Source organism: Micromys minutus, assembly GCF_963924665.1.
Source record: "Micromys minutus genome assembly, chromosome: 17".
Classification (NCBI taxonomy): Eukaryota; Metazoa; Chordata; class Mammalia; order Rodentia; family Muridae; genus Micromys; species Micromys minutus.
The window spans coordinates 36,630,126-36,655,715 of record NC_137952.1 but is presented as its reverse complement, the minus strand read 5'-3'; the positions used below and the strand labels follow the sequence as shown (position 1 = coordinate 36,655,715).

At 46.5% G+C, this 25,590-nt stretch overlaps 1 protein-coding gene across 1 annotated transcript in view; it reads right to left on the bottom strand.

Moving 5' to 3' along the window:
* TGM3 (transglutaminase 3) overlaps positions 1-21,459 on the bottom strand; it is a gene marked incomplete at its 5' end in the record, with an annotated part of 35,940 nt that extends 14,481 nt beyond the window's left edge. The window contains 8 exons of the mRNA XM_080930944.1: positions 3,997-4,132; positions 4,231-4,408; positions 7,036-7,164; positions 8,478-8,596; positions 9,280-9,519; positions 9,963-10,136; positions 21,058-21,312; positions 21,453-21,459. Of these exons, the coding sequence (XP_080787070.1) occupies positions 3,997-4,132; positions 4,231-4,408; positions 7,036-7,164; positions 8,478-8,596; positions 9,280-9,519; positions 9,963-10,136; positions 21,058-21,312; positions 21,453-21,459 (1,238 nt within the window). The remainder of the gene's footprint in view (positions 1-3,996; positions 4,133-4,230; positions 4,409-7,035; positions 7,165-8,477; positions 8,597-9,279; positions 9,520-9,962; positions 10,137-21,057; positions 21,313-21,452) is intronic.
* Between the last annotated feature and the right edge of the window lie 4,131 nt (positions 21,460-25,590).

The following is a 25,590-nucleotide window of genomic DNA, read 5'->3' as shown; positions in this document are numbered from 1 at the left end:
TAAGTCACAGAAGCCTGCTCCTCCCAGCTCCTCATGTGCATTAGTCGTGATGCAAACTTGGAAGTTTACAGGCTGGGGCTTGTCTTGAGAGCTGTCACTTTAAAGTTCCTATGGTGAGAAAATTCCACCTGGAAAGTGGTCTCAAAGCCTAGTTTCTTCTGCAGGTAAACTCCAAACACAGCCTTAGCTACTGTCTCACCAGCACCCTTTCCCGATCTGGGGAGTATGCTGAGCAGAACTCCGTGCTACCCCTGCATCTCCTACACCATTCAAATGCTTCCATTTTTACTTCATAACCACTGCCCTTTGTGTGTGGCTATAAACTACTCTAGTACAGTCCCTGCCTTTAACCTCTTGGCACGCAGTGCCCCAGTGCAAGTGCTGAGTCAAACTTGCTGGTTTGAACAGCCTTGGTGACAAGGCTCCCATAGTAGCCTTGGTGACCTTCCTGCAGATCAAGTGGTTAAGGGTTAGTAGGGGCAGGAATCCAAAGGAAGAGCTCTGTGTGAGAAGACAGGGGATGGGTCACTGAAGAAGAATAGGGACCAACAGCTCTTCTTTGAACACTCCACTCCCTAGGCAGGGCAGAGCAGGGCAGGGCAGGGCAGGGCAATCCTCATCTGCCTCCTAGCTTGGAGCTCTGCAAAATCTACAGATAGCATCTTGGACATTTTTTCTTAATAATTGAGATGACCCTGATTGAATAGTCTCCAAGCCCTCCCCTTCACAGTGGCCCAACAGGAATCTGGGTTAAAAACCACAAACAACAACAACAACAACACACCAATACCAAGTTCCCCCACAGTATCCTGCTCCTGAAAAAGCAAAGGCTCTGGTTAGACAAGAAAGCTCATCTCTCTTAGGCCTGGGGAGAAGCTGTACTCAGTTGGAGGCTACAAGTCCAACTACAAGAAAGCCCTGGGAGAAACTGCAGATTAGGCTTAACCCAGCCCTCCAATGTATAGGTGGGAATTTAAGTACCAAAAAAAAAAAAAAAAAACCCCACAGACAATAAAAACAACAGAAAGCAATTAAGCATCTCACAGTCAGCTGCTTATCTTTAGACAAGTTATAGGCCACGAGGGGCTGGTTCTAGTATCACCTCCTCAGAGAACCAAACTCTACAATGCTCAAAAGCTATATAAATATATATATAAAATCATATCATCTTAAGGGACTTATAATGCTTAATACAGTATAAATGTGACATACGGGTATATGATAGCATTTAGGGAATATTGAAAAGGCCTATCATATTCAGACAGACAAAATCATTATAGGCTTAAGGTCATTTCCAGTTCAGAGTCTGTGAGTCTGTGGGCTGGCTGTAGCTCTTGGTGGGAATCTTTTCCCTCCTCTGTAAGATGACCAGGACTCTCCCTCTCCCTCAGATTGCTTTTAGACCTAGTGTTCTTTATGTTAATAGAAACTTATTATGTCCTAACTGTAGCTTATTCAGTGTGACTTTGGGCAAGTCATTTTTCTTTGTGGCACTCCTGAGATATGTTTGGTCTTATCAGAAAGTGTGTTGTTTACTGTTTAAAGTGAGCCAAGCAACCCAACCTAATTTTCTACACCACAATGTCTTGCCAACATCCTTTGGAAAATACCCAGATAGGAGCTGTTGGATGTCTTAGGATTTAGTCCAGGATAACAGCAACAGTATTCTCTGGTGCTTTGTAGTTCAATCTGTCTGAGTTCACATTGCTTCTCAACCACCCGGATATGTCTCTTGGAGGAAATTACTCAACTTCTCTGCATCTCAGTCCCTCACCTGTAGGTTGGGTCTGAAAATATAAAGTAACAAAACCTATCTCCTGATTTGTGAATGTAAACACCAGCATGAAGAACACAGGTTGGCATCCAGCTGTGTGTCAGCTGTTGCTAAGCACCTCCTGACCGATCCTCACCTGCAAAATCAGGCTCCAATGAACAGCTGTTTAAATCTAAAGCTTTCAACAGTTATGACAGGAAGGTCTAGACCCAAGTTTTCCTGCCTAAACCTAAGCTGTGCTTGTTATAAAGATCAGTAATTCTGCTCCCTTTGGGTGTGCTTGATATGTGAGTTTCTGGAGGGAGCCGCTAGACCTCACACCAAATACAGGGTCTGGGAAGAAGAATGTGGATGAGATTGACAAGAGCTGGTAAGAGGCTTGTGTGATAATCGAGTCCTGGACCAACTCTGATGCTTCTTCACTGGGGGAGAAACTTGGGAGCAGAAACACAAGGCGGCTTGCACAAGTCCATAGCAGGTGTATAGCAGAGCTGGAAACAAGGCTCGAGACTGTCCTGATACCATCCAGGCCTGGGTCTCTGCACACGGCTGCCAGGGAATGGAGTAGATAAAATTCCCATTGCTTTCTGAGAAGGAATCCATAAAAGGAGTTAGGAGAGTGAGAGTGATCAGCCCCATAGGAACAGTCTGATTCTAGATCTGGAATCTTCTCTTAAAGCCAATAGAATGGCGGTGGGGCCACCCACGTCTGTCTCTCTTGGGCTCTATTTGTTTTAAAGGTGATTGTATTTGGAATAAATTACTGAGGTGCCAAGAAAATAAATTCAATTTAAAATCCCCATGTTTCTCTTTTGTTGAACCTTCTCTTGAGAATCCCTTCCCTGGGTTCCCACAGGGCTTAATCCAAAGCCCTGGTCTGGACATCATGGATAATGCCCTGTCCCTTTGTCCCTAACACTGCTGTGAATGTTGTCAGGAGAGGAGTTGAATCTAAGTCCTATGGTCATCACAGCCAGGTTGAAACAAAAGGGACCGTCCCACTTTTTTATTTCATATTTTCTGTCAGACTGAACACAGTTCAGAAAAGTTGGACCTTCTCATTCTGGAAACAATAGATAACCTGTTTATGAACAAGTTCAAAGCTGGACAAAAATGGTGACTCTATAAAGTTCATCTAGTCATGTGGATACTTGTGAACAACTATGCATATGTGTCCTTTGAAATGGACTCAAGCAGTAGATTATTGATTATGTGTGTGGCACTGTATAGAGGGACAGCCACAGATATCTATGCATCTATACAGAATATTCCATTGATAATAGCTGCTAATAACTTATCATATGGTCTAACCTTAAACAGCTATAATAATATGTGTATACTGCTATAAGTAATTATACATTTTAAAGTTTTACATAATCTACTTCTGTCTGATGGCTATTGTAAATTATATATATATGTATATATATAATATCTGTGTGTATATGGCTACATGTGACTATAGCAGATTTATGATTAGAAATATATGGTGCTTAAATACATACATTTTCTTAATTTCACATGTAACCCAGAATAGATGTTTTCAATCTGTCAACTAAGATGCCTAATCAGCTATAGGAAAATGTATTGGGTTTTTTTTTTTGTCTTGTTCAAGAAAAAAAAACTGAGCCTGATGGGGTGCATCTGCCACCCTAGAACTCGGGAGCGAGGCAGGAACATCTTGAGTTTGGGATTTGAGGTTATCCTGGGCTGCAAAGTGATTATCTGCCTCAAAAAAAAAAAAAAAAAAAAAACAAAACAAAGCATGCAACCAAAGCAACCAAAAACCTAACAACAAAGTAACTCCTCCAAATGGCGGGGGGTAGGGTGGGGGTGGGGGTGGGGGGTGGGAGGTGGGGGGTGAAGGTGAATTCTTTAGTCATATGGTTTGCCTGAATTAGGATACATTTGTATTCTTTGTTGGAAAATTAGTAGCTTCAATTTTTAACTTTTCAATTGGAGCAGAGCCTAAGGGCTGCTGCAAACCCCCAGTGGTCTCCCCGAGTTCTTGAGCCCATTTTCCACTGGCATCAGACCCTTCCAAGACCTACATTGTAAGTCTCTCAAGGGACATGATTAGCCTCAGGAGTGCTTCTGCTCTGAACCAATGCCTTGGCTCACATGTTACTTTCTTCCAGTTCCAGGATGGAACTGAGTTCCAGGACCACAGGGGAGACTTCCTCAAACTTGGAGCGCTATGTCCAGGGAAATGGCCCATCACTTACCACACACTATCACTGCCTTTCTCCAGGGGATTTCCCATGGCATCATAGTACACATCCACGCTGAGGTTCCGATCTGTGTCGTGAGCTGAGTTGAAGTTGGTGATCACCCGAGAGGGAACTCCCAAGCACCGCATCACTACAAACCAAAGTCAGTGTGAGGATGCTGCTGATGGTACCTCAGCACGCTCCATTACTGCCCACTGGCCCATAAAAGGCACACAGCGCCCAAATTACCTGTGTTGAGGGTCCCCGCAAAGACCCAGCACTGGCCAAATTGCACTGGCCTGAAGCCAGATTTTTTCCAATTCTTGAGGATCTCCACACTACCATTCCAGGTCCTTGGGTCCACACCACCGCTGTAATTACCACTCCAATTCCCAGAAATCACGCCGTTGTCATCATTGCCATTAATCTGTACAGAAACAGCCCCGTTTCCCCAAATGCATTAATACCATGTCTTGCCTACAGGACAGACGTACAGAAGTCAGAACACAAGGTGGGAAATGAGGAAGCCGTGGGGCCTTGAGTGCACATTTCTATAATGAAAATTGTAACAACTCGCTTAGAGGGAGGGGGCTTTTACGAGTTTAGAGGTAGATTGTTGAATGGGCCACGTCTGATTGCTCCTGAATGACATCAGCTCTTTACTACAGGATGACACGAAGCAGGACATTCCACAGTTTGTCAGCAGCAAGACAGGGCCCGGAAATCTTATTTGCAGAAGACAATGGCTGTCTGCTTGTGTGGTGTGTGTGTGTCTGTGTGTGTGTGTGTGTGTGTACCTGTCTTCTAAAATTTACTTTAGAACTTTAACATAACTTCTCAAAAACAAATAAGGATGGAATATGGCCCTTCCTTCCTTCTTTCCATCCATCCTTCCTTCCTCTCTCCCTCCCTCCCTCTGCCCCTCCTTCCCCCCTTTCTTCCTTCCTTCTACCATTTGTTCGTTTAGTCCTTCAACTTAAATGTGATTCTAGTGTAAGGAGCACAAACCGGTGACAGCACTGACAGACGCTGGGTGAGGACTCGGGAGACCTGGATTCTATTTTTCCATTTCTTTTACAGGTGTACACTTTTAGATAGAATGGATTTTCAAAGGATGCAGTGTCGGGCTTCAACAAGTCAGTGGTGGAGAAGGGATGAAGTAAGACAGTCATTGAAGCCAACGACAGGTACCCAAGGACTTGCTATTTCTCTCTACTTTTGTATAGGCCTGTATTTCTCCATGATAAAAGTTATAAAAGAGACCAGGGGCTGTATCTATCTCCGCAGTCAGGCACTTGCCTAGCCTGTGTGCAGCTGGGCTCAGTCTCCAGCAATGCACACGCTCACATTCATCTTCACAGCCGCCAGGTGAGGGAGAAGAGCTCACAGGTACTCCCTGCCACTTGTCTCCTTGGTGATCTTGGGGGTCAGTTTGTCTCCTTCACATTCCAATGCAGACAAAGTGCACCGTAGATTCATCAGAGGTACCCGTTTTCAGAGTCCACTAAACTCTATTTATCCCAACTACTGTACAATGAGAGGCTAGACTGGGACCTCACAGGCTGACTCCTCAACCTCCCACATCTGCCCCTTCTTGTAGGAGCACCTATGAACGTACCAAGGCACATGAAAGTGGACAGCAGACACAGAAGCATTTTGGCTCAGGATGAGCCAGCAGCTTTCCCTAGCTGCCAGCCCACAGGTGAGCGCTCTCTCTCTTCCCATGGTACCCTGCAGGCTGGCGTGTCCTGGACCAGGGAAGATGTGCAGTTCGCCAGCTCCAGGGGTCACGGATGCTCAGGGTAAGGTCACTGCTGGCTGAAAGCCGAGTACTTCAAAGCTCTGCATAAGCCCTAATTAGCTCCTGGCTTGGCCCAGCCCAAAAGGAGGGTCTGGAGAGAGCATCAGGGAGGCATGTCTGAGGAAACCAGCTCTGAGATAGCATGGACTGGCCCCAGGCTGAGTGAGTCAGCAGCTGAGCAACCAGCTGGCTTCAAGGCTGGACTCCACTGCTCTGTTTGTTGGCAGGAAACTTGGCTTTTTAAGTGGCCCTGATCTCCAGTGTTGTTTGGCCTCTGCCTTTTAAGGCTTACCCCATTCTCTGTCCTGGATAGTCAAAGCCTTCCTGAATCCTGAAGGTCCCAAGCATCTCTGGGCCCATCTCCCTTCTTTCCTGCAAGGCTATGTTCCAGATCCTGGTCTTCTGAGAAGCCCTCTGTCACTACTCTTAGGCGCCAGCATGCCACCAAGAGCACGTTCAGATTTCTAACAAAGTAACCGGGCAGTCTGGGAATAGTTGAAGGTATGCCTAAACCATGGGCCAATATAAAATGATGCTAAAGAAGTTTCTATATGATTATTTAGTTTGGGGAAGTTAGAACGAAAGAGCGCACTCTGACTTTTAGCTGTCTTTGGAGACAGGGCTCCTCTGTGAAGCCAAGACTGGTTAGGTAGCCATGCTCCTCTGGACTCCTCAGGCTCCCAAGTGCCACCTTAACATTTTTAAGCAGGTAGGTCCTTTCTGATGGAGACAGTCTGTACACACTGAGTGCAGAGCCATGGATTCCTCCAAGATGACCAGATAGCTCAAGACATTGTTTGACTCACAAGCGCACACTGTGACTAGGTCACATTAGCTCCTCAAGCCTCTTTCTCTGCTCTCCTCCCGTCAGGAAACCCGAGGGTTCTGTGCTGCTGAGGAAGTCCACATCCCAGTCTCACTGGGCACATCCCACCCTTTCTAGGAGGCCTCATGGTGGAGCAGAACTTCTCATCCTATCCCTGGTAAACGCCTAAAGGGAGTGTCCACCTGCCATCTAAAAAGGCCTTGCCATGTGGCAGAAAGAGCTTTGAAACCCTCCACTCTTTGGGTCCGGTTCTGCTTTTGCTGCCTGGTCACTACACATGTCAGGCAAGCCCCTTAATTTACGGGAGTTCCATGTTCTCTGTTGGTGAGATGGGCAAGGTCATAACTACCAAACACATGAGACATAAGTGTTTGACACGCAGTCACACGGCAACACAGTGTACTTGCTATTGTCTCCTGTTACATACCATGGCACTCAGCACCCGGCAAACGTATTTGGGGTCATTTCTGCGGGCCACATCAGTCGCAGGGTCACGGCGGAAATTCAGACTCTTATCCAAAATGGAGAGGCTGATGTTCAGAATGTCTTCTTCAAACTGTTTATAATGGAACCACAAGTTAAGATGAAAGAAGTGACCTAGTTTGTTGGTTAATTACGGGAACAAGAAGCACCATGGTGAGGACCACAGGACCTGCCCAAGCCCTGCCACCCTGGACCCTTCAGAACTAAGGGCTATTGAGGAGCCACCAATAAGTAGACTTTACACAGCCAGATCACCAGATCTCTCAGTCTTCGTGGGCCAGAACTCTCTCCACTAACGTGAACAGGAGACAGCATGACACAGTCCCTCTCAGCTTGCTGTGGACTCAGGAACAAGTCAGCCTTTCTAGCCTTAGTTTCTCTATTTGTTTAATAACAGATCAGACCAAACTCATCTCCAAGTTCCTCTGTGCCTCCAACTATGATCCTGAGTGTGCTATTTAGATTTCTGGAGAACTAGGTATAAAGATAAAAGTGTGTGGCTGTTTTTACAAAATAGGGCACACGTGAATTGTTTCACATGCTAGCTCTTCTTGCCCCGAGTCTTTATATTCGTTTCTCTTTCTTCCTAGAATGTTTTTCTTCAAGATGGCTAGCTAGCAGCCTCCCTTACCTCCTCAGGCTCACAAGGTCCTTTCCAAAAAGGTGTTCACAAACCATCCCACCCAAAATAGCCCTGTTCCCACTCTTGGTTGTATTGTGTGAAAATCCTTATCATTTTCTCCCCTATAACTAAATCAACACATAGACTCAGCTTAGAAACTTGATGTCGTTAGCTACACAACAGTACCTGGAATGGGTACACAGGTACCTGCCCACCCACCTCTGCCACTTCTGGGTATGTGGGCACCCTGGCTGCCCAAGGTCCCTCATTCTAATGCCTTCATGTTTGCTCTGGACAATGATAGGTGAAAAGGCACCCCTAAACATCAAGCTGAGAAAGCCAGAAACTCTCTGGGCTCAGACGGTTATACAAAAACAAAGGCTATGGGTTTGAAAGGCCAAGAATATTCAATAATGGAACTTCACCACAGCTTTGTGTGGAACGGAAAACAAGCTACGTTATCGTCCCGAAACGCTTTTGCTGGGTCTTTTAGTTATTTGTGTGTTGCGGCATCAGAAATACTTCAGTTCCTCAATCCAGTACCGAGTCCATCTTGCCAACTAGATTGTGGCTCCTTTGGAGCAGGAGGTTTATTGTCTGTATCCTTAGTGTTAAACTTAGGGTCTAGAGAGGAGTAGATGATTGACAAATGTGTTCCAAACAAATGAACAGATAGAAGGGCCGGAAAACAGGACAATCTGCTATAAGCCCTGAGCATCTTGTGTATTAGGGAGACAACCCCAGCCTTCCTATGGTCCATTTACCTGCCCAAAGTTCCAGCCAACCATGCCGATTCTATTTGTGCTGCCCACGTAGATGATTCCAGAGTCTTCCTCAACATACTCTTGTCTTTCGGCGTGGTTACTCATAAAGACATCATCCGCTGTTATACACACACACACACACACACACACACACACACACACACACACACACAGGAAGGGAGAGGGGAAAGGAGAGGGAAAAGGAGAGAGACAAAAAAAACAGATGTCATAGTGAACCAATGAACTCAGTCCTTTCATTCCTGAAGACTAGTGTTGTTGGGGTTAGAGCAAGAGTCATTTGGGGCCCATCCCCCAATCTCTACTGAAGAATGATGTCGTGGGTTATGCCATTTCCAGCTCTCAGTGTGGGTACTCACCATAGAGAGAGAGAGAAGCTAAGCTGACCTAAGTAAGAGTCTAAAAACTGCACCCAAGGATGAGATATTTGCTCCTCCAGATGGAAGGGCCACTGCTGCATTGTAGACTTTTACCCTTCTATCATTTCATAATTTGTCATGCTGTACAGGGTATTACAGCTCACACAACCCCCCCCCCCCCACGGGGGCCTCAGAAGGTAACGGCACAATGTACACTTAAATGGGGAAGCGTTTGAGGATAGAGGTTGATAGTGTAACTGCCTAGAGTCACACAGCTCGGTAAGTGCAGAGATCCTGGCTGGTAGCTTTTCTGCTCCTTCTCCAACCAGATCTGAGCCCATAAAGAGCACAGATTAATGGTCTCCCTTTTCCACACTCATCGTTTCTGTCAGGGACATGCTGGAACATAGTGCTCAGGGACCTACCTTGCAGCCATGGGTTGAAGAGCAGTATGAACGTGCCGAGTCTCAGAGAGGAGACCTTGCCCTTGGAGGAGATCTCAACATTCAGCGTGTACAGTCCGATGGGGGCGCTGGCGGGGCTGGCGACGGCAATGACCAGATTGTTGCCACTGTTGGATTTGAGCGCTGCACTCCAGCCGCCCGTATTTCTCCCGGAGATGGAAAATGCAGCCTTTGTCCTGGCTGACTCAGAGGGCTGGGGACCTGTCAGAGAAACAGAAAATGAAGAAACCAGGCTCTGGTGTCACTGTGAGTGCCTCTAGGTCAGTGGTTCTCAACCTGTGGGTCCCATGTCACCCAAGATCATCAGAAAACACGAATGTTCACATTACAGTTCCTAAGAGTAGCAAAGTTACAGTTATGAAGTAACAACCATATAATTTTATGGTTGGGGGAGGGTGGTCACCACACCGTGAGAAACTGTATTAAGGGGTAGAAGCACTAGGAAGGGTGAGAACCACTGATCTAGGTCTTCATCCAGTGAAGAAAGTCATCATAGTGCTTGAGGTAACTGCAGGTCACATCCTTCTTGACTTGAAGCCCATAAGCCTCATGTTCCCACAGTTGTCCTGAATCAAGACACAGCCCAAAGTCTAAAGATCCCTCAAGGGTAAAGTAGGCATGAATGGAGGGGACCGAGCAAGTACCTGTGGAAACGATGAAGTTCAGATCGTCTCCAGACTCAAGACTTCGGTTGCCTAGCAGTATCATCTCCCAGATCTGTCCTCTCCGTACAATGAGATCCTGACTGGAGAACTTCTCTGTGTGATGCGCCCTTCGATTCGCGGGCATCTGCCAGTTGACATTTTGGACCTCTAAAGCTATGAGACAAAAAGTAGGATCTGAAGTCTTAAGGGAGAGGGAAGAAATGTGCAGTGTACCAAAAAGCCATCCATGGGTAAGGAGGCAGCAGGGAGACCTAACTGTGCAGAAGGAGTCACATTCACCCTTTCTGTATTCAAACACTCCAACTCACATGATCCAAGATCACACAAATGTCCTGCCTTTCAGATGGCCAAGACTCCACACAGTAGTCCCTCTGCTCAGACTCTCTCGCTCCATCCTGTGACTTGTCATTAGGCCTTGAGGAGTAGGCTGAATCCTCAGGGAAATACCACTCCACCAGCTAGAAGAACCATGCCATGAGAGACTGGGAAGACAGTCTGGTGGATGAAGTTTTACTTCAGGGTGAAACCCTGAGGACCTCGGTTCAGATCTGTAACAATTGCACGCACAGCTGGGTGTGTTAGAACACAACTTGTAGACCCAGTGCTAGGGATGGAAATAGGCAGGTTCCCCAGGGTTTGCTGTCGTGGGAGTCTAGATGAAGCAGCTTGCTTCATGTTCAGGGAAAGACCTTTCCTGGGAAGCATGGTGCAGAATCATTGAGGAAGGTATCTCAACACCCACAGACAACATGTTTCTGAGTATACCACAGTACTCCTGGACTCACACAGGTTAAAGGGGGGAAAAAAAAAAGAAAAGAAAAGAAAAATGGGCGCCATCAGAACTCCAAAAGAACTGAGAGTGAATGCATCTCTGACCCCAAATGCATCTTTCCACTCTCAAACTGTTCAGTGTTAATGTCTATATATTTTACTCCTGTATTTACTAAACCCTTGGTGTTGGCCTTGGATACCAGAGAGATCAGTCACAGCTTTAAGCAGCGCTGATAGTCCTGGGGACTGGGGAATATTAGCAGAAGTGACTTGCAAGTACTCCCCCGGAAAGTGCTCCCTGTGACAAACGTCTCAGAAGCCACCCTCCTCCACGTCTCAGATGGCTGTGGAGTGAACCTACATTAGGCTTATGGGAGATGGCATGATTTACGAGACATTTAGCTCAAACCAACCTGTTGAAAAATCTCTTTTGAGTTATAGCTGGGATGTTCCCCTACCAAACAAACTGCTCCCTGTTTTCACGAGGAAGTACAGCCCGGATGAGTATCTGACAGCACATCCCACTGTTGGAAATCATTCCCATTTGTGTGTTGACAGACTGTCCATGAGGATACATCCTCTTGGCCTTTATATTCGGAGGCCTAGCATTCCACTTGACTGCTTAGGCACAGAAGTGAATATGTAAATGAGGTAATATGTAAATGAACAAAAAGTAACATCAGAAAAGTAACTGTCTTGGGGCCTGGAGAGATGGCTCAGTGGTTTAGCTCATCGGCTGTGCTTCCAGAGGACCAAAGCTAGAGTTCTAAAACTCACACGAGGGTACGAGCTGTCTGTAACTCCAGTTCCAGGGGATCCTAAGGCCTTCTCCAACTTCTGCAGGCACCAGACACAGGTGGTGCATAGATACGCATGCAGGCAAAACAGCCGCACGACCAACAAAATAAATAAATAGAAGACAAATAAATAGAGAAATTCCCAAATCTGTTTTAAATACAACTCAAAATGTAGTCCACAGACCAGGGTAAATGTGGTATATTCCAAGTGGAGTAGTGTGTGTGTGTATGTGTGTGTGTGTGTGTGTGTGTGTGTGTGTGTGTGTGTGTGTGTGTGAGACAGACAGACAGACAGAGAGAGAAAGAGAGAGAGAGAGAGAGAGAGAGAGAGAGAGAGAGAGAGAGAGAGAGAGAGAGAGATCTGTTATTTATAAAGCACTATCAGAGATGTTGGAAGAAGAAACAGGTAAAATTCACCTTAACCATTCAAAGGTCTTTTTCAGTTGATAAGACAAGAAAAAGCCACACTGAAGGATGAGACAGGAAGAATCCATTTTTTTCCCCAGCTAAAAGTACACGGGAGGTGCAGACAAGAGAGAAGGGTTTTGTTTTGCTTTTGTCTGTAGCTATCAGGAAAGGCTTTACTGGAAATACTTGACCTTAAAAGAAAACCTAACCTGTCAGGAAGACCTCATCCCTGGGGAGATGCAAATTGAAAGCACAAAGTGTTACCTTACCCTGGTAAGAATCACTATTTCCCAAAATCCGAAGGATAGGAAGCGAGGCGAACTGACAGAAGAACAGTCCTATGCACTGTGGGTCAGAATGGAAATGACCTCAGTGCAGCTAAGTTGGAAAACAGCGCAGCAGTCCCTCAGGACAGTTGAGAATTGAACAAGCCATCAGTATGTGTTAAAGGAAATGAAGTCAGCAAAACAAAAATCTCCACCTCTGTGCTTGCTTTAGCTTTTGTTGGGGGAGGGGCAAGATCTTGTTATTTAGCTCAGGCTGGCTTGGGTCTTGCTATATATTCCAGGCTAACCTCAAACTCTCAAACCTTCTCTCAGCTTTCTGGGGGCCGAGGTTACAGGCATGCACCACCATGCCTAGCTTATTTTAGTATTACTTGCAAGAAAACAAACAAGCAAACAAACCCCCCCCAAAAAAAATACTCCAGCTTAAATGCAAACCAGTTCATGAATGGATAAAGAAACTGTGGCATCTCTGCATACAATGAAATGTTACTCAGATATTTAAAAAAATGAAAACCCATTCTTTGGGGACAAGTGTGGGTAGAACCAGAGGACATTATGTTAAGGGGAATAAACAAGGCACAGAGTGTAATGTGGCCTCATTTATTTGTGGAACACGGAGGTTGATTTCATAGAAGAGGAGGGCAGATTGGTGCTTAGCAGAGTCTGGAGACTAAGAAGGGACAGGTAGCTGGGGAAATGCTGACCAAGAGGGTTTAAGTCACAATTAGATAAGGAGTTCTTTGATCGTTAGAAAAATGAAAAGTATTTGTGGGAACGGAAATGTTGTACCTGAATTTAATATCATACCATGTACACACGTAAACCACCACACCTTGCCTGTAAGCATGTGCGATTTACATGGACCTGAAAGGGGAGGATTTTAGTCGTATGCCAAAGGACAGGCTGCATTCCAGACAAAGAGGCTCTAAAGGATCTGGAAAGCGAGGCACATTGTGTGTCGAGAGCAGGGAATGGGAGTCTGGGATAGGGGCTTCTACCAGAGCAACTTCAGACAGACACTATCTCTGGGATGCTGAGCCAAACACTGCTTTTGGAGAAAAGGGTTTTACAATGTGATCTTGCCAGTGGATCAGGTTACTAAATGTCCATTCATCCATCCAACAAATATTTACAGACAGAATAAGTTAAAGCATTTTACACAAATTAAGGGACATTTCTGTGTCAGATGGAGACAGCTCAAATATAGGGCACTGTGTGGCAGATGCTGAGATGTACAAAGGCTTATACAACTAGGGACTAGGGACTAGGTCTATCTAAGGTAATGGTCATCAACTTTTAAAACCCCTGACTTCTACAGTATTGCTCATTACCCTGAGAGCATCCTAAATGCTGAGGAGTGGTAGAGCCTTGCTTTCTGTCTTGTTTCAAAGAAAATAAAGGCTTTGCTAGGCATTGCTGGTGAAATATTTTGATCCCAGCACTTGGAGGCAGGGGCAGGTGGATCTCTGAGTTCAAGGTCAGCCTGGTCTACAGATTTTAGGATAGCAGAAACTACACAGAGAAACCCTGCCTGAAAAACAAAAACAAGAACAAAGAGGGGGGAAGAAAAGGGAGAAGGATGAGGAGGAGGAGGAGAAAAAGAAGAAGAGGAGGAGAAGGAGGAGAGGAGGAGGAGGAGGAAGAGAAGGAGAAGAAGGAGGAGGAGGAGGAGAAGGAGGAGGAGGAGGAGGAGGAGGAGGAGGAGGAGAGTTTTATAAGACAGGTATTTTTAGACCCCTTGAGCCTCCCTGGCTTCTTTCTTCATTCTCCAAATGATGCATGGCCAGAAGGAAAAGCTCCCTCTGCTAGAGCATAAACTGTTTGGGAGCAGAAAGTGTATGTATCCCAGATGGGCCTTTGCTGAGGACAGGGGTGAGGATAGACGGTGGGGAGAGCCACATTTATAGTTGGCATCTGTTCCCATCCACACGGGTTTACCCCCGTCTTGGTTCTACTAATGTTTATGTACTCTAATGTAGCTGTGCCTCCCTCAGTCATTCCAGACACCAGTGGCTGGGTTTGGAAGGAATGATCGAGATGAGGCTGAACTTCGGGGTGAAGAGGCTTTAGGGACCCGTTCCTTCCCACCAGAGGTGCAGCAGCTGCAATGTGACTGTGGTGGTGACGATCATTGCGTTAGCTGAAGTTTGCTGGACTTTGATGTGTTAACCATCGTCCCAAGTCTTTACATGCCTTAGCCCATTAATGCCTTGAGCTGCACTCAGGGTTTTACAGATGAAAGAGCCAAGAAGTGGAGAAGCCTTGGTCATAGTTACTCCTTCCCGAGTGGAGAATTGTAGGCGCACAGTCATGAGAGACCTGAGGGGTATCATGAGATCTTCCTTCCTGAGTTGAAGGAAGAAGGAAAGGTGGACTCATATGTGTCACCAGTATGCAGTGTGTCAACTGTTGACCACTCAGAAAACCCATTATGTATATATACCATGGACAAACTATGACAACCACAAAGAAGCTCAGGAGACAGAGCGTCCTCTTCGGTACCTAGAAATCAGAAATGTGTATTTGGTCTCTGCCTTCTCCTGGCATAAGGCCTCTAAAAGATTTGGGATCTTAAACTAGTAAGATAACTGGTGATTGGGAGCTTCCGACAGCCTCAGGATAGTGGCTGGTTGCCTAGGAAACCAACCAGGTCCTCAGAGGGTTAGAGACTTCAGTTATCATGACCCTGTTCTTCAGGAAGGGAAAATTGACATCGTCAATGACTATGGCCATCATCAGTCATTAATTAACTCTGTAGTCAATCAAGAATGTCTGTGTAATGAAGCCTTACTAAAACCAAAATAAAGCTTGCTTTAATTTGCCCATAATTTGGGTCAGCAGTCTTTCTCTTCACATCTGTGGGATTAACACAGACTTGCGAAACTGAGCCCTTATTCCATACAGGCCCTGTTAACTCCACACAGTGTCAGGATTGAGTTAGGCCATAGGGCACCTAGATAACGCTACAAGAGGAGGGCTGAATGGTGGGAAACTTAATCCATTTGTTAAGCAGGAGCACTGTAAGCAGCCTAGAAGGAGACAGTGTTTCCTTTCCACCAGATCTTATTGACTCTACTCTGTCACTGTGTCCCCAGTCCTTCTCTTGGGGATAGGTTCCATGTAAGACTCAGAACCCAGAAGCTACTGTAGGTGGTACCTTAGGATGCACTGTCTACCGGCTGATATTGTAACCTAACAAATAGGGTCAGTGAGTATCTAGGGGGATGAAACATGTTCTCAGAGGACAATCTTTGGGGACAGTGAACGAACAGGATCAATCTGCCTTGTTGTCCCTGAGAGAGCTTCACAAGAAGGCCTACTGGCTACCTACCTCTGACCTTGTCCCACCCATGAACCTCTGAATCAGGAACTCGTGTTTGTAGGTACCAGGAGCCTTTGGCTATGCCCAGAGCATTGCTCTTAAAAGAGCACTTTGTCTGCTTTGCCAGGAGAGTAAAAAGGGAAAGGGGAAGAGATGTCAGCCATCTTGGGGTCTCCACAAGTTGAAAGCTCATGAATATGTTTTTGTCTCAGGGGTGTTTTCTATGCCTGTCTGGGTGAAAGGAAGTGATGAAGGGAGAGTCTCATTGGCCTGCAGTTGACTCAAGTCACACACTCAAACATTGTTAGCAGGAAAAAGAAAGGCTCGGGGTGTAGTTTGATTTAAGGCTTGAGACTAGAATGCACAAAACCCTGAGTTTGAGTTCAAGCACCAGGGGGAAAAGAGAGGGAAAGAACAATGAGAAACAACCCATTCGCTTTCTAAGCTGCTCCCCGCATAAAGATGGGGAAGTCTGGAGAGCAGCAGCCCGCACGCAAAGGCCCCTGGTGTCTCACTGCAGACACTAGGGCGAGTTACTGCTTTCCATCTGCGTCAGGATGAAGACATTTCTCAGCAAATATCAGTATTGCCAGCATTTCTGATGGAGAGACTGTTAAATTCTATCCCAAAGTTCACTTGTTCCCCCTTTCCTATAACAAACCCCCATTTTAATACGCTGTGCTTCTCAAAGGCTCCTGTCAGTGGATGCACATGAACCATGTCCAGCCAGTGGCGTGTAGGCCAGAACTTCCACACTTGATCTTAGCCAAAAGGCCAAGAAGCGATTGGCCAGAACTTCCATTGAGTCTTTTTTTAAATTACAGTGATATGTATATAGGATAAAAACTAACATCTTAAGCATTTTAAGGTACACTTCAGTATATTTTAGTATATTTATTTGTATGTTGTGTAAACTCTACCTAGTTACCTAGTTTCCAAAAGAGACCTGATGCCCATCATGGTCACTCCTTCCTAGTGTCTTCTGCCTCTTGGATTTTGTCTGTTCTGGACGATCTGATATAAATGGAACTACACAGTACTTGGTTCTTGAGGTCGGCCTCTTTTCACCTGTCACAGTGTTTCCAAGGCTGGTTCACTCTGTAGAATGTATGACAGCTTATTCTCCTATGGCCGAACCATATTGCATTGCATGAATACACCCTACATTTTGTTTATCTTTTCCTCAGCTGACGGACATGGGTTGTTTCTACCTTTTGGCTGTTGTGCAAAGGGCTTTCATGAAGCAAGTTCTCTGAGGTTGTGTATTTAATTTGTTTGAAGAAGATCTTTGGTTCTGAGATAAGTCTCACCTTGTAACCCAGGAATGCCTTGAGTGTATAACCCTATTCTATCTCTACACACTTTGAACATGTCCAAGCTTGCTGGAACTTTTGATCCCCCTGCCTCAGTCTCTCAGTGCTGAGATGACATCACCTCTTCATTACCATCAAACCCAGCCAGGAAACCTTTTGACAGTAGTTGGCAAATGTGTTTGACCTATTCCAGCCCCCTTTCTTCCATCCTGCTGTCTGGGCTGTAAAGTGACATGGATGGGGCTTGCAAGATCCACCTCAGATTACGCAGGGCCATACAGAGGGACAGTAAGCTTCGAGGCTGGTCAGAGCCTGTGCTCAGAGAACTCTGTGGTTCCCTTCCCTTTCCCAACCCACCTACACTCAGATCTCCTGTGAAAGAAGGAAGCAAGCATCTGGGTTGCTTGATTTTTTTTTTTTTTTGTTGTTGTTGATTGCCTTTTGGGGGCTCACTATCATTTACAAGTAACCCTAATTCTATGACCCCGTGATTATAGCTCTTGCCCGTCTCTTCTGGGGCTTACATTTGGCAGGGCAGCGTAAGAAGATGCTAGACCGTGACAGAAGATTATCACCAGCTAAACAAGCCCTTATCAGAGCAGCTCTATAAGGAAATTGCTGGCAGCAGACATTTGAGGATGCCTTGGTTGCTAAGTGTTGGGCTGAGGCCAACTCGGCAGGCCTAACACTTGGGGAACTGGTCTCCTACACATAGCAGTCTGGACTCTATTCCTTACTATGTCTTCTTTAGACAAAGATACATTCTTGCCTTACAGGCTTCCAGAGTTAATTAATGTTAACGGAAATTCTACTTATTTTTTATGTGTATGAGTGATTTGCTTACACGTATGTTGGTGTATCACATGCATGCCTGGTGCCCTCAGAGGCCAGAAGAGGTCATCAGATTGGAACTGGAGTTACAGACGTCCGGGACACCATGCAAATGTTTGGAACCGAATCTGGGTCTTCTGCAAGAACAAGTGCCCTAAACGACTGACCAGGCTCTGCAATCCCAACTAATGGGAATTCTAAAAGTCACTTAGGTGAGTGGATTTCAGGAAAGAGACTACACCAAGAAGTACATTTTGGTGTTCTCTAACATTGACGTGTAACTGAATACCATAATGTACATACTCTTGACATTTCCTCAATGACATCACCTTGCAGCATAGCTGGTTGCAGTCCGCTAAACTGATATCACAATCTGAAATGGATTGCAATGGACATATTGAAAAATGGTGATATAATTCAATATAATTCCCATCTCACACTTCAGAAAACCAGATTCCCTCACCCCAACCCCAAATTAGCAGAAGTGACCTGTATTAAATACAGAGTAGTTTAGAAGCAGAACTAGGCTTGGAAGCAGGAGTCATTCCCTGGACCACTCCCCCAGGCTCCAGGTCCTGGCCGGCCACTCTTTGGCTCCCAGGACTCACTGCCAGACACTGCCTTTCTCTCTTCCCAGTCGGTGTCAATTGCTTTTAGCTTCTTCTCTCCACGGTCAGACACCTCTGAGCCTGCTGCAGCACACACTTAACAGTTCCTGGTACTCAAGGCCAGGATCTGGCAGTGGGCACGGGAAGGCTCTGCCAAAGTTCCTGGGGTAAAACCCTGAGCAGGCAGAGAGGCCTGAAAGGCCCTTGATGTCTCTGAATTGTGGGAGTCTCAACAGTACAAAGGGAGTAGAGAGGCCTCAACTTCTGCCTCTTCTAAGGCCAACACTAGGTTGGGGAGACTGTAGCTCCTTCTGTACTGAGCATAGAGCACTATATTTGCATCTTTTAAACTCATAAAAGCCTATAGCCTGTACCAATTTACAGGTGTGTGTGTGTGTGTGTGTGTGTGTGTGTGTGTGTGTGTGTGTGTGAGGGGTTGTAAGTTCAGCTGGGAAAACTCATTTCTTCAATATCACAAGCTCAGACAGAGCCTAGACCCCCAAGGAGAAGCTGGAATGCAATTTTCCTTGACAAAAATCTGACTCCAAGCTGCTAGCTTCAGCCAACCACTGTGGTGTTGTAGAAGCCACTAACCACAGTCTGCTCCGTGCCCACGCATCACACTGACAGGTAAGAGAAGAAGGACTTCCTCACATGCTTCCTTTCTAAACAGTGAGCTTGTCATCTCTCCTGATGGGCTCCAAGCCTTGACACACAGGGGAGTCACCAGGACAATGATGTCTTGATCCAAGAGATTCCCAAACCAATTTAGTCAGGATCCGGATTAGGACCATCTCTGGCACTTAAAAACAGCTTTCCTGCTGATTCTAGATTTGTAGCTGGGGCTGAGAATAGTTACCTTAGGCCTATGTGTCATTCCATACTTGTGAAAGCTCCTTCACACTCATGAGTTGTGTAGCTGCTCCATGGGGTTCAGGAGGGGTCAGTGGAGAAGCTATCATCATCATCATCATCATCATCATCATCTCTCTCTCTCTCTCCCTCCCCCCCCCTCTCTCGGCTCACCAAGGGGGAACACAGTCTCCTTTGGAAGCCATCTCTTTGCTTAAGAGACCCAGCCTTGTTTCCTTTCCTCCCAAGTGATACAGAGAATTTCCAAACTCCAGCACACACCCCAGCCTGGCACGTGGGCCCTGGGGAGGGGAACAGCTGTCCCATGTGCACACCATGGCCCTGTATGGTAAGGTAGCATAGGGACACCATTGGAAGTGAGGAGGAAGAGTGCATGGGCCCAAGGATACCTGGGGACATGTGAAAGGAAGATGAGGAGGAGGCTGAAGTGACTTGTGCTAGGGAGAAACCTAACAGAAGAGGTCCTCTGGAAATCACCTGGGAGTAGAAAATGAATTTTATCCCAGGGTGGTTTCTCTTTTTGAAAACATAGACTGTCTTGTCTTTACTCTCTGATGATCCTGTACATGGAAACAATGTCTTGATCATACTGGTTTCGTTCCCCTGCTCTCCCTTGGCACCTCCAACATGGATCCCACTCTTATCAAGCTTTCCTAAGATCCTAAGGTAAGGAGGAAACTGGCTTGATTAAGAAAACAAAAAACAAAAAACCTCCCAAGTGCTACTAATGAACACCATTAGGTGAGTATAATCCACTTTAGAGCTGAGGAAACAGACTCACAGGGTAGAGACCCTCTAAGATCTCTAGGGACCGGGATGAAAGCCAATGGCTTCAACAGCCCTGCTCTTGGATATAATCCTAAGAAGCATTTACAGTTTGAGCAGACCAAAGACTGAGTGGACTCTGCTTCTGGTGAGCAGGTGCTAAGAGTGTGTGCGTGTGATCTTGTCTTCAGTGCAAACAATGGGAGGGTCTGGAGTCTCAAGATATGGAGCCCAGAGAGATGGCCTGCTTTTCAGAGAGCACTGATACTCCTCTGGTCCAAGGAATTAAAATGAGGATACGAAAAGGGCCCTTGGCAGGTTGTAGGTATATACAAAGAAGTCAGGAACCCGGGAGGAATTCTCGATTCCTCCCTGCAAGAAAGCAGCCGGGGTCCTAGCTCAAGAAAGAGGGTCTGGTGGCTCACCTGATGGGAATCGTTTTTGAGCTCAGATCTGAACATAGAGCCTAGTGGAAAGGCACCTTGGTGCTGGGATTTGGTTCATTTTTGCTACCAACTTGCTGTTTGACCTTCCTAAGGCTCTGCCCATAGCCAGACCCCAGCCCCTTCCTGGCAGAAGATAGCTGTAGGACAACAGCCATTCCCTTTCAGTGAAGCTGTAATCCCCAGGGCTCCTTGGGTTAGCATCTCAGCCATGCCTGTATTCACAAGAGGGAATGGATGGTAAGTGGGCTTCCCCTGCCCAGTCCTCATCTGGAGATTTTCTCGTGGCCCATATCCACCTTCTGCATTTGGATTGGTACTCTGCGCTCCTAACCACCATTCACCACGCTTTAAAGGTTTGACTCATGCCTTGTTTGGGTTTGGCATTGCTGCCGTCAAGGTCCGAGGCCGATCACCATGGCAGGCAGTAATTAGCAAGGCCCAAATCCTCGACAGTAACCACAGAGTCAAAAAACCTGCACTTCTTGTTCCCTGGTGCTCCTCACAGGGACAGTCGGGATCCTGTGACATGCTTGCCACATCTGCTCCTGTGCTTTCACACAGCAATTCAAGCCAGGGGAGCCTAGCAGCGTTAGAGGCTCTGCAGTTTACTCGGGAATGCTCCAGCTGATGGTTTCTCAACACTCAGCCTCCACCTGTATCTCTCTCCCCCTGTGAAAGTTGTTCTTCGTTGCTCCTGCTACTGACAGCCGGTAAGTGTCCCGAGGAACCCAGAATGCTATGTGGCTTGACTTTGTAGGTAGCACTGATGAAGCAGTACCAATGAGACAAAAGCTTGTCCTCAAAGAGAATGTGACCCCCCAGCTGTGCGTGGGACATCCTGCCTATCACTCGATCCGTTCCAGTCATGTTCCAACACTGAAATATGCCGGAGGAACCCAGCAGGTACTCTAGAATAAAGACACCCCTGAACATAACCCGAAAACACAGAGTCCCCAAGACAGACAGCTGTCCCAACTGGCCGCTTCGCCAGACCCAGACAGTAGCATGGGTTTCCCGAGAGGACCTGCTGGAGAGATACCACACTCACCACTCATGTTCGGCTTCTTCTGCCTTTCCTGGGGCTCCTCTGGGAATGACCGAGATGGTGTGGGGAGACAGGCGCCAAGGATTGCCTTACCATTTATAGAAGCCTCTCCTACACACCCCAATTAGAATTCTAATGAGGTGGGCGAGGCACCAGGTCATTCCTGTAGTGCCTGTGAACGTTTCACTTACAACATCCCCGTCACCCAATGGAAGGTAATCATGCTTATGCAAGACGGGCTTGGAAAGAAAGGAGATGAAAGGAAGAATGGTTTGTTCTTAGGATTTCTTACTTCCTTCACAAAGGTAAGTGACTTCCTGAACCCCCAGCATTGTCCCAAGCTCACCCCAAGAAGGCTTTTGCGACAAGGACATGTCTAGAACTTAGCAGTGCTCTTTCTCGCTGTGCACATATATGATTAGGGCTAACTGCCTCCACACGGCACAGTTCATGTGCCCAGGGATAGGGGGATAGAAAGTACCAGGTTCCAGTGTTGGCTCAGCCCTGAGTCATCCTTCAGATCTGAAGTTTAGAAGCTTCTGTTTAGGTTTGAGAATAAGCATCCCTACACTCTCAGCTCACGAGGATGGAGGATTAATTCAGCGTGATTATTTTGGTGGAAAGCAAATATATGCCTTGAAACCAGCTAGAATCCAGGTTAGGGGGACCACAGTCCTTTTTCATGAAGCACTAGAAATGGGCAATGCCTTTCCAGCCACATGCTCTCTCCAGGAGTGTAGGAGGAGTCACTGACCTTTTAATGGGGGTGGGGGAAGCTCTAGCTTTAAAGGGGGAGATTAAGGGCTGGTGAGGTGGTTCAGTGGTTAGGAACCTTTTCTGCTTTTCCAGAAGACCAGCTTTGTTCCCATCACCTATAGCAAGGGGCTTGCAGTCCCCTCCAGGTGTAGCTGGCTGTTTGGGGGGGGGCACAGCTGGAATCACAGTTCTTGAGAAGCTGAGACAGGAGGATTATAAGTTATAGGCTAGCTTGGGCAAAGGGGATAGGGCTAAAGCACAGTAACAGGGCATCTGTACAAAGGGCGTGGCTTCAATCTCTATCCATAAAATAATAAACAAATAAATAAATGCATGAGGGTTTAAGATATGCTGCACTGCGCTGTAACTGTCTGCTTAATCCGTCCCCACCTCTAGACTGAGCTCCTTGGAGGTACAGGCCATATGTTAGTAAGTTTCTCCTCAAAAACCTAGATGAGTACTTGGCAATGGTGAGAACACAAACCTGTTTGAATAAACATTAAAACGTTATTTTTATTAGCATGTGTAGTGTCATGTGCACACGTGGACGCATATCTGTTACAGTGCACATGTAGAGATCCGAAGACAACTTTGGGGTGTCCTCTCCTCTGCCTTGCTGAGGCAGGGTCTCTCTTGTTTCTGCTGTGCTGGTACTCTAGGCTAGGTGATCCTCGAGGTTCTGGGAAATTCTCCTGTCTCTGCCTCCCATCTCCCTAGGACTGCTGACGTGTGCAACCAGGTCCAGCCTTTTATGTGGGTTTCAGGGATCTAATTCTGGATGCCAGGCTTGTATGCCAAGCACTCTTATCTACTGTACAATCTCACGGGCCCCTGCTTGAATACAAGAATGAGTTAATGAATGAATGAATGAATGAATCACTAAGAGGATGATAACAACTTCCATCCTTGTGGTGGTACCTGTGGCCATTGCCTGAATGAGTGTCACCTTTTGTCACCCCCACATACGTATCCAGCATAGATTCTATTGTTGCTGTTGTAGTATGAAAGGGACAAACAGATGAACTTGAGGCTCTACAACTGTAGGACTGGGACCCAAGTTTAAATGACTCCAGATCTGCTCAGTCTCTGAGGTCCCTTCCTAGATGGTGAGGGAGCTTGGCCTTGTTAGGGTCCTGATGGTTTGGGGACAGGTAGCTTGGCACCTCTTTCTGGTAGACGGTCAAGAAGAGAGCAGACGTTTCAGAGGTATCTGGCAAAGATCTCTGCATCCCATGTGGAGCTCTGAGGGTGGCCGTGGCCCATGCCGTTCCATCAGCCTTAATTATACAGGATCCACATTACCAGGAGCCTTGAAAGTTGCTGTGGGACCCAATGTGATGGATGATTGCAGAACAAGGAGAAGGAAGAGTTTACCCATTAGTGCTAATGTTTCTGTTGTCCTGAGAGCCAGGGGGAATCGGACGGACGCTGGGCATTCCTTTGAATGATATGACAAAGTAACCAGAAGAGACAAGCAGGTGGCACTGCCCTTGGGGAAGAGCCTGAGGTCATACAGACCCGGGTCCACATTCTGGTTTTGCCGGGTCACCTCCTCATTCAGAGTTTCCGTTTCCTTGTCTGTAAAACTGAGGCAGAATTGTTGTGAGAATTAAAGGAGTCGTAAAGAGCTTAATTAGCATGTCCTCTGGCACAGCCCAGTGCAAGCAGTCAGTGCTGAGATTATTAGAATTATTAGTATCCTTAAAGAATCGCACAGTTCCGAGTGTCGACAAGTCTGCAGGGGGACACACAAGTGTCTACGCTGATGCCTGGTCATGTGATCTTCCCTCAGACCAGCCTTTATCCCAGTGTGGCCGATAAATACAGACACTGGACTCGGAAGGCACTAGAGGTCACTCGCTGTGTGGCCTTGACTGGATACTTTCACACTGACCTCTGCTGCCTGACCGCAAACCCTGCTGAGCTGCAGGGAAACCCAGAACCACTGTCCATCACTGCTAGGGATGTTTCCCGAGACATAGCCAGTTTCCCTTGTCCCCTCCAGTGCTGCCCATCCAGGCTGGTGAGCAGCCTGTTAACCCCCCAGCAGCCGGGCGCAGCAGGGAGTCTGCCTGAGCCTAATGCTGTGGGAGGATTGCATCATGGCCACAGCCACAGCCCCAACCTGCAGGCAAACTATAATTGTTGGCTTTGTCACCATTGCAGCCAAATGATTTTCAATTCGTAGTTGAGTCAGACAGCTCTACGCAGGATGAAATTCCTGCTCGGCCACACTCTGCGGCCCAGACACCAGGTAAGATGGAGCACGCAAACGGAGGCTTTTAAAAAGAGAAGCCCATTGATCATTTGCCTTTTTTTTTCTCTCCCTCTAATTAAGGGATTTAGGATGCAGAAGATTTCACAACACAGAAAGCACAGGCTCTGAGAAGTTGTTCAGCCCAGATACATCTTCAACACAAACCTCACACCTAAAGCTCAGGGAACATCATAGTGGACAGAAAGACTTGAACAGCCAAGAAGATCTGGACATGCGGACAGGAGAGCGGTACCCAAGAAATCTCAGTAATGTGGCTGTCTAAACAAGGCTCGAGCAACGACACTAGTTGACATACACAAAGGAACTTTTAGGGACCTCACCCCTAGAAGAGTTATAGGCAAGTTATAACTGATGAGAGAGAGAATTAGATTTCCCCAGGGATGTGCCTCCTAATTGATTAGCTAATACCAGGTGGTCAAACCTAAACAAGTGTGGGCACACACTTTGAATAAGTGTTAGTTCAATTTGCTGAGTTTATTTAGTGCCGTGTGTGTGTGTGTGTGTGTGTGTGTGTGTGTATAAATACATGAATTTTAGAGAGAGCATGGGATCAGGGCATAGGAGGAGAGGAAGGGAAGGGGAGAATGACGCACACCCAGTACACGTTTGTAAGGTTTATGAAAAGAAATTAAGAAAACAAAAAATAATTTATTTTTAAAAATTCAGGAGTTAATTGTTATTAGTTACAACATGCTTTCAAATCCCTTTCGCACAGAGTCTGGCAGCTTCTCTTCTGGGACTGATGGTACTTCTGTCCTCTGTAGTCCTGTGGTCCCTTTCCATGTTTATACGCATGCGCGCACACACACACACACACACACACACACACACACACACACACACACGAACTCACCACTATTCCTGATGTCAGATTGTGTGCTAAGAGTTCCACATCTAGGTGTTGGGGACAGAACACTTTGGACAAATTTTGAAGTCGTCTGTACGTCTGCCTGGGAAAAGATGGTCAACGTCTGAAAAGGAGTTCTTAGAGAACGCGACCCCGCCATGAAGCGGTTCTTGCTGTACTTGGATAAGTCCAATGTCTCGAGGAAGTTCATCATTGAAGACATGGGTGATACACATGTCTTTGTCATAGTGAAACTGGTT